The sequence below is a fragment of the Solanum stenotomum genome, chromosome 2 (assembly GCF_019186545.1).
Source record: "Solanum stenotomum isolate F172 chromosome 2, ASM1918654v1, whole genome shotgun sequence".
Taxonomy (NCBI): domain Eukaryota; kingdom Viridiplantae; phylum Streptophyta; class Magnoliopsida; order Solanales; family Solanaceae; genus Solanum; species Solanum stenotomum.
Window position 1 is genome coordinate 44,357,797 of NC_064283.1, and position 9,940 is coordinate 44,367,736.

Consider the following 9,940-nt stretch of genomic DNA (forward strand, 5'->3'; position numbering starts at 1 on the left):
AAGTGTGCAGATGTTGGGGTAGTGTACCCCATTTCTAATAGTCATTGGGTCAGCCCAGTGCAATGTGTGCCCAAAAAGGACAGTATGACTGGTTGCAAATGACAAGAATGAGTTGGTCCCGCAGAGGCCAGTCACTGGATGGCGAGTATGCATGGATTACAAGAAGCTGAACAAGTGGACCTTAAAGGATAACCCTGATGCCTTTCATGCACCAGATGCTTGATAGGTTGGTTGGAAAAGGGTGGTACTGCTTCTTTGATAGATACTCTGGCTACAACCAGATATCAATTGCTTCTGAAGATCAGGAAAAGACTACCTTTACATGTCCTTATGACACCTTTGCATTTAAACACATGCAATTTGGACTATGTAATGCACCATCAAATTCCAAGAGGTGTATGATGTCTATCTTCTCAGACATGGTGGAGGACACTTTGAAGGTTTTCATGGATGCTTTTTCGGTGGCAGGTGATACTTTTGATGACTGTATTCTAAATTTTAGCAGGGCCCTACACAAATGCGAGGAGGCCAACCTAGTTCTAAACTGGGAGAAGTGTCATTTCATGGTCAAGGAAGGCATAGTCCTTGGGCACAAGGTCTCACAAAAAGGCATAGAGGTTGACAAGACCAAAATTGAGGTGATTGAAAAGTTGCCTCTACCTATTTGTGTGAAGGGTGTTCAGAGTTTCTTAGGACATGCCGAATTTTATAGGCGTTTCATCAAGGACTTCTCCAAAATTGCACACACCATGTGTAAGCTTTTGGAGAAGGAAGTGAAATTCATTTTTGATGAGGCATATCTTAGAGCCTTTAAATTCCTGAAGGAGAAGTTGATTTTTCCCCCGTGATCATTGTCCCAGATTGGGCTGAGCCATTAGAGGTAATGTGTGATGCAAGTGGTACTACTTTAAGAGTAGTGTTGGGGAAAAAGTGCAACAAGATGTTCCCTCCAAATTACTATTCTAGTAAGTAACTAAATGGAGCACAAAAAAATTACACAGTTACTGAACATGAACTACTTGTTGTGGTGTATGCTTTCGAGAAATTCAGAGCTTACTTATTGGGTACTAAAGTGATAGTCCATACGGATCATGCAGCTTTGAGGTACCTGATGGCAGAGAAAGATGCCAAGCCAAGGTTAATCAGATTGGCATTACTTCTTCAGGAGTTTGATTTTGAAGTTAAGGATATGAGAGGTTGTGAGAATCAGGTAGCTGATCACCAGTCTAGGTTGGAGGCTGAAAGGAAAGAAGAATGTGAACTAGAAATCAATAATGCATTCCCAAATGAGCAGGTATTGGCTGCAACTCTTGATCTTATTCCTTGGTTTGTTGATTTTGCGAACTTTCTTGTTAGTGGTTTGATGCCGGAGGTGCTGACATTTCAACAAAGGAAGAGGTTCCTGCATGATGTGGGTATGTATTTTTTGGATAAATATTATATGTACAGGGTATGTGCGGATAACATCATCAGGCGATGTATCTCTGAGGCCGAGATGTTGCATAATCTAGAAGCCTGTCACTCCTCTCCATTAGGTGGTCATCATGGAGGTGCTCGGACAACCCACAAGATACTTCAGTGTGGATAATAGTGGCACACAATTCATCAAGATGGGATGGACATAGTAAGGAGTTGTGATAAGTGCCAGCGACAAAGACCTATCTCTTGGCGCCATGAGTTAACCATAACACCTATTCTGGAGGTGGAATTGTTTGATGTGTGGGGAGTCGATTTCATGGGCCCATTTGTGAGCTCTTATTAGCAGAAGTACACATTGGTTGCAATGGACTATGTTTCCAAATGGGTTAAGGCAGTTGATTTACTTGAGAATGGTGGCAAGAGTGTTGCTGGTTTTCTAAAGAAGAATATCTCAAGGTTCGGCACATCCAAAGCTATCATTAGTGATGGTGGTTCCCATTTCTGCAACAAGGTTTCAGTGCACTTTTGACCAAATTTGGGGTTAAACAACACATGGTTTCAACACTTTCTCACCTACAGACCAGTGGACAAGTAGAGGTGTCCAATAGAGAAATAAAGGTGATCTTGGTAACAACAATGAATGCCAACCGGGCAGATTGGGCACAAAAGTTAGATGATACTGTATGGGCATATCAGACAGTTTTTAAGACGCCTATTTGTATGTCTTCATAACAATTGGTGTTTGGAAAGGTATGTCATTTGGTGGTTGAGCTTGAGCATAAAGCACTCTAGGCTTTGAAGAAGCTGAATTTCAGTTGGAGCAAAACAGCAAACCTGAGACTAGATCAGATTAATGAGATGGATGAGGTTCTATTTGAGAGCTTATAAGAGGTCTGCACTGTACAAGGAGAGGATAAAGTTGTATCATGATAAGCACATTGAAAAGAGAACTTTCACTCCTGGAGACTTAGTGTTACTTTTCAACTCCAGACTTCGTCTGTTTCTGGGAAAATTGAGATCCAAATGGTCTGGACCTTTTAAAGTTACTCAGGTGTTCCATTCGGGTGCTATGAAGCTTCAAAATGACAAGGGCAAGAGGTTCAAATCCAATGGTTAGCGAATCAAGGCATACTTGGGTGTTCCAAAAGATATGAAGATTATGGAGGAATGTAAACTTGATGAAGTCTGAGTAATCAAGTAACTTTCGTCGCGCCGCTACGTTAAATTGTGCACTTTTTGGGAGGTAACCCAAGATGGAACTTCGAATAACACTTATGCTTGTTCTTGAGAGGATTTGTTGACCTTTTCCTCTTCTTTTCGCCCTAAGTTGGGTGATTTTTCCATAATGAGTGTTTTGGGTAAGTTCTGATTAGGTTATTAGGCTTGGACTAAGTAAAACAACATAGTGTAGGCATCAAACGACGTAGTTTAAGTGTCCAGTGCATACATGAAAAGACCAAAATGACCCTAACTTAAAAGTTGACGAGGGCCTTTCACGGAGGGGCTGACAAGTTGTCATTTGAACCACTACATGTTAATTAGGTCTTGGTTTGTGGCCCTGCCTAACATGGCTATATTTAAATGAGCGTAACATTTTACTTCGAACTTGGATTTTAAAAAAACTTGGTGGCGTTGGCAAGAGGACTCAATTATCTTTAATTTGATCATTCATGGGCCACCTAATTCATTTTGTGCTAAAAGATATGACCATTTGAAGTTGACCGAAAAGGTCAAAGTGGACCTGATACATCATGTAATAGTGCATGTGCATCAAGGAGCAGAGTGAGTTCGAGAATCAGAATTCAAAGAACTTCAAAGCTAGACCTGTGCAGTCTCGAGGTAGTGTGACACAATGAGGTAATGATACTCTTACATGTGCTAAGTATGGTAGGAACCACCTAGGAGCGTGTCGTGATTGCTCCACTTTTTGCTTCAAGTGTGGTTAGAATTGTCACTTCATGAGAAAGTGACTTAAGAACAAGTAAGCTAATATCAATTGGGGCAATAAAGCCCAATCTTCTTCACTGCCTCTATCGGACAGAGCTGCACCCAGAAGAGCTACTTTAGGGACAAACAGAGGGGCAAACTATATGTGTGCTATCACCACTCACCAAGAGCAAGAGAATTCACCTAATGTTTTCACTTTTATGATCAAAGTCATTACTTTTGATGTATATGCATTGCTATATCCATGTGAGAGTCTATGTTTTGTGACTGCATATGTTTCTATGAGGTTCGATATTATTCCCAAACAACTTGTTGAGCCCTTTAGTGTTTCCACAGTTGTTGGCGAGTCTATTATAGCTGAGAGAGTTGATCGTGATTGTTTCATTTCTGTCAATCACAAAGACTCCACGCCTAACTTACTCGAGTTAGACATGGTAGTGTCACATCCTAGGAGTACACCCTAGATGTAACATGGCATAAAAGACCCCATAAAAGCCACTTAGCATTCATAACATAGGAAATAGAACAATAGAAGTAAAACAATAGTTGAAGTCCAATAGTTTTATAAAACAAAGAAGAAGTCTAAAACACTTTTCTCAATAGCCATCTATTACAATAGAATGAAATTGGGCGTAGCCCATATATCATGTCCAAAACTGGAATAAAAAAGAAAACTGAAACAATAGAGTCTGTCCTCAAAGCATGAGGACTCACCAAACCTTAGGAATCTGGAATTTAACCATTAGCCACAAAACTGAGAAACTTGACTGTCAGAACATACATTTGGGGAAATGTAGTCGAGAGTATGTGTTAGTACAAAACAATGTACAAAGTATGATAGTTATGCATAAAGCATTTAAATCATGCTAAAAGAAGACATTTCATGACATGCAATTGACCAAACGAAAACATGATATAAAAGTGTTAGAAAACATAATTCATAAAACCATGGACAATACAAGCTAACATCATTAAAACCTTTGAACACATATGAGATACTTTTTGAAGAAACATTAGTTCATTATTAATGTTGTAAGTAGCCTTAATCGACATATAGATCATGTGAACTATAACATGATTCCCCGGTGTCTCCCACACCGAAAATGATTGTTATACTTGCCAAGGTAAGGACCATACACTTCTAGCTTAGATGGATCCACTAGCAAATGTCTATCTAGACAATCATCCTATGGAGGCACATAGGTAAGGGATAAGATGATTGCTTCTAGAAAAATGGCCTCTACTAACGAGAGAGCTTCCATCTCAATATCCACTCGGTGCTAAGCACAAATCCCACAAAATAGTCATTTCTTACTTTTTCTTATTATCCATACAAGAGCACGTCATCTTGCAAATCCAAGCTAAGTCATCATCCATGGAAATGCATCATACAATAACCAATCCAAGATAGGTTTCATTAGGATAGCTCTTAATCTTTGATACAATTAGGTGAGAAAAACATTCAACCTTAGAATCCTTATTATGTGAGAAAACATTTCACATCTTGCCTTTATGTGTATATGAGAAAATACTTTCAATAACACATCAACATCATCATCATTGATGCTTTACTCTCAAAGCATCCTTTAAACATTTACATCTATTTCATAAGAATATGCATAATTTCATAATTTACCTTTTCAAAATTTAGATAACATGGGTTAGAAATGGATTTCATCATAAATTCATGTAATCCTCTCAATACATGTTAGATTACAGAATGTTCTTTCTTTATAATCAAAATCTCACATCATATGATATTAACTTGGAAATCATGGGGATTATATGGGTTCATGGGGAAATCATCTTAAAATCATTATATTTCATCAATTCATGCATAAAAGATCATAAATCATTCATTTATGTCACTAATAAAGAGAACCCATGACAATTGAAGAAAACCCTAACTAGATTTAGGGAATTCTAACTTTGAAATAGAGGAATTTGAGAACTCCATGAATGGAAGGAATCCATGGATGAAAACTATCATACCTTGAAGTCAATTGCTAATCTTTAATGGAGGAAATGGAGGCTTGCCTTGTAACCCTAGGTGGAACCTTTCTTCTTCTTCTTCTTCTTCTTAAAGTTTCTAGAGACAGAAATATTTTGGAGAAGAGAATGGGTATTCTTTTGTTATTTTGGAAGAATGATTTCCATTGGGAAATTTGGGGGTTAAAATCGCATATATAGGTGTCTTAGTGAAGGGTAAAATGACGCTGTATAGAGATAAAACAATTAGGAAAACACCCAACTACCCTTGAACTTAACTGCAGGATCACGACCCACGACCACCAATCGATGGATCATGGACAGACTGACTGTCCATCCTGCAAGGTCGTCGATGGTGATTAAAAAGTGACATTTGGCCATCGAACTAGAGGTAGCCCCAACCACGGATCGTGGTCTGACCAACTATCTGTTGGTCAGGCCATGGTTATGTTCTTCTGGATCTGTTTTGTGGAGCCATCCGTAGACCACACCTATTGTTCATTGTCCAATCCACAGGTCGTGGGTTGGCACCTACAACTCACTAAAAGTGCTTCTTACCCTCTTTCGGATCCGGGGTGTTACAATATTCCCTTGGCATCACTCCTCCTCAATTGAGATTCAAGATAGTACGAAAAGTCTAGCAGAGGAACAAACAACCCTACTTATAATGCAATGCATTTAACTAAGAAGGAACTATCGACTCCAAACTAAGACATTCTCAAAACATCATAAGAGGGGTGGAACTAAATCTAACAGTCCAGCATTTATGCAATGAACAAATCCGAGGAGGAAATATCGACTCCAAGCTAACATCCATGGAGAAAACATCAACTCCAAGCTAACAACATACTCAAATGTATATATCCGAGGAGAAAACATCAACTCCAAGCTAAAGACTTGCTTACAACATCATATCAAGTAGTCTATAAGCAATTCATACTCATGTGCACATAAACATGTAAGAGTCAATCAAATAAACTCATTTTTCCAAAAAAATGAACTTTTCATAAATGATGCATAGTAAGAAAATCATGGAACCATATAAGACACATGACTCCAAATAAAGAATGAACAATGATAAACTCATTAGCTCAAGCTAGAGTAGGAATAGAAGGAAAAAGATGAGGCTATTGAGACATCATATCGGCCTCTGCATCCCAAGTAGCACCCTTAACTAACTGATTCATCCACAATACTTTCACGGAAGCTACTTCATTATTTCTCAACCTCTTGACTTTTCGGTCTAAAATCTCAACGGACCCTCCTCATAAGAAATATTCTCCTTAACTCATAAACCTTCTAAGGAAACTATAGATGTCAGATCACCAAGACATTTCTTCAACATAGAGACATGGAAAATTGGATGCCAACTCATTTGGAAAATCTAGCTCATAAGCAACCTTATCAACACTTCTCAATTTCTGATATGGGCCTACATATCGGGGACTAAGCTTCCCTTTCTTACCAAACCTCATTACACACTTCATGGGTGAAATTTTCAAGCAAACCCAATCATAAACATCAAATTTAAGATCTGTTCTTCTTACATCGACATATGACTTTTGTCAACTTTAAGTTGTTTTCAACATTTCTCTAATAATTGTAGAACTTTTTCTATGGCCTCATGTACCAACTCGGAACCTATTAGGACAACTTTACCAACCTCAAACCATCCTATAGGAGATCTACACCTCCTACCATATAATGCCTCTAATGTAGCAATACCAATACTCCAGTGATAGCTATTATTATAAGCAACCTCAATCAATGACAAATGGTCATCCCAATTACCCTTAAAATCAATCACACAGGCCATTAACATGTCTTCAAAATTTTGGATAGTACGCTCCGCTTTGCCATCGGTTTGGGGTTGAAAGGCCATACTAAGCTTAACACGAGTACCAAGACCCTTTTGGAAGAATTTCAAAATCTGATAAGTGATTTGGGTACCACGACCAAAAATAATGGAAAAAGGTATTCCATGCAAGTTTACATTTATCTCAAGTACAACTTGGCATAGTCCTCGACCGAATGGGAAAGTTGGACGGGATGAAAATGAGTCAATTTTTTCATTCGATCTACTATAATCCAAATCGAGTCATGTTGTCACCTTGTGCAAGGCAAACCAACAATAAAGTCCATTTTCACATCTTCCCACTTACAAGTAGGAATACCAATATCTTGGGATAAACCTCCCGGTTTCTAATGCTTTACTTTCATTTATTGACAATTAGTACACTTAGTCACAAATTTTGCAATATCCTTCATAATCCCATTCCACCAATAAGCCTCTCGTAAAGCACGATACATCTTGATGGCTCCAGGGTGAATGGAATACCATGAACTGTGGGCTTCTGTCATGATCTGTTCCCGAAAATCATCAACATTTGAAACACACAAACGAACTTGATATCTAAGTATACCATCTCCCCCTTGGGAAAAAACCTTAACAGATTTCTTATGTACCACTTCGTCTAAGTAAACCAAAATTGGATCATGACCTTGATTGGCTTTCACATCCACCACTAAAGATGATTCTGAACCATTGCGAACCATAACACCACCCTTTGTAGAGTCCATTAACTGAACACTCAATCGGGCCAATATATGACCATCTTAAACCAATTCTTTCTTATCTTCTTCAATATGAACTACTCTTCCCATGGATAATGACTAAGAGCATCCCCCACCACACCTTTCCGGGGTGATAAAGTGTAACACTAATGAAACTAGTAGGCTCAGCTAGAGCTTAACAAGAGGGTTAAAGTGGTAAACGTACCTCCCCATACCTTTAAATAAATGTTTTCATGTTAGAACGTGAAGGTTCAAACCCCAAGGACCAACCATGGGTCCTTGAAGAAGACTCTTAGAGGCAGCCTAGATAGTGAACCACGGAGGGCTCCCATGCTTCGTGGGTTAGGCCAGGCCTCGTGGGCATAGGTTAATACCCTGAGAACCAAGTCTCTGAACCCACACCATGCTTCACCAAAACGGGCCATGGGTCCAACCATGGTACATCAGTGAGGGGTCGTAGGTCATTCCAGCAAAACAAGCCTCAAAACCTAATACCAAGGATGGACAACATGCCAGGTGAGTCCACCCACGGCCCATAGTCGTGGAATCGTGGATGAGGCCTGTAACTCCCAAAAGACAGTTTCACTTAGCGGAATTATGAGGTTTTCCGGTTATCATTAACGTTAAGTGACATCATTTTGAATTTATTTAGACTAGATTTTTATAATTTTAAGACCCCCAAATTTAATTCAGTTTCTTCACAATTCCAAACACCAAAATCAAAAATGACTTTTCCCCCAAAATTTTCTCTTCAGAACTCCAAGGAAGAAGATGAAGGAAGGTGAAGCTAGGGTTTGAAGGAGAACATTTTCTATTCAATTTTGTTGGAAATCATAGCTAAGGTATGGTAGTCCTTCATCCATGTATAGTCTTCATCCATGGTGTCCCTCCAACCTCAATTTCAAAACTAGTAATTCCCTAAAAGCTAGGGTTTTTCTCTTTGTCATGGATTACATTCAAAAAGAATTCTATTTATTTAATTACTTTATATTATTATTTAATTGATGTTTTGTCATGTTTTTATGATGAAATCCCCCAAGAATCCTTGAAATGCCCATATCCCTAATTTATGACCACGTGATGTGGGTGAATTGATGAAAAAAAAGTATTATGAAATTATTCTTATAGTAATTTAGTTTATTGAATCATGTTATTGTCCTTGTCTAATGTAGTAATTCTAGATGTGTTGATTGAATAAGATAGACTTACATCCGCTCCGGTGTTGACCTTATCGGAAGGTACGGATCATTTTTTGGTATATTATGAAGCCTCTAGAATGGGGTTGGGATGTCTCCTCATGCAGAATGGGAAAATGATTGCCTATGCTTCAAGGCAACTTAGAGTACATGATAAGAATTATCCTACATGTGATCTTGAATTAGCGACAGTAGTATTTGCCTGGAAAACATAGACACATTACTTGTATGGAGTCCATGTGGATGTTTTCACCGATCACAAGAGTCTCCAATATGTGTTTAGTAAAAAAGACTTGAATCTTTGACCAATAATATGGTTAGAACTTTTGAAGGATTATGACATGAGTGTCCTTTACTACCCCGACAAAGCTAATGTTGTAGCAGATGCCCTTAGTAGAATATCCATGGGTAGTGTGGCTCATGTAGATGATGAAAAGAAAGATTTGGTTCTTGAGGTTCATAGATTGGCCCGACTATGTGTCCAACTAGTAGGTTCCACCAAGAGTGGTGTCATGGTCCATAATTGGTCAGAATCATCCTTTGTGATGAATGTGAAGTCTAAATAAGATGCCAATCCTTTACTCGTTGAGTTGAAAGGGTCAGTACTCAAGAAGTCCTTTGAGGCTTTCTCCCAAGGGGTAGATGGGGTGTTTAGGTACCAAGGTCATTTATGTGTTCCGGATGTTGACGGTTTCAGGGAACAATTTTTAGAGGAAGATCATAGTTCTCGGTATTCTATTCATCTAGGAGCCACCAAGATGTACCGTGATCTACGTGAAGTCTATTGGTGGAATGATATGAAAAGAGATATAGCG

The 9,940-nt window shown here is 38.8% G+C and overlaps 1 protein-coding gene across 1 annotated transcript; it reads left to right on the top strand.

Annotated features, from left to right (window-relative positions):
• Positions 1-419: 419 nt before the first annotated feature.
• On the top strand, positions 420-1,948 carry LOC125856012 (uncharacterized). Its single transcript, XM_049535621.1, has 4 exons — positions 420-753; positions 861-965; positions 1,098-1,450; positions 1,766-1,948. The coding sequence occupies exons 1-4, from the start codon at positions 420-422 to the stop codon at positions 1,946-1,948; spliced, it is 975 nt and encodes a 324-aa protein (XP_049391578.1).
• The last annotated feature ends 7,992 nt before the right edge of the window (positions 1,949-9,940 follow it).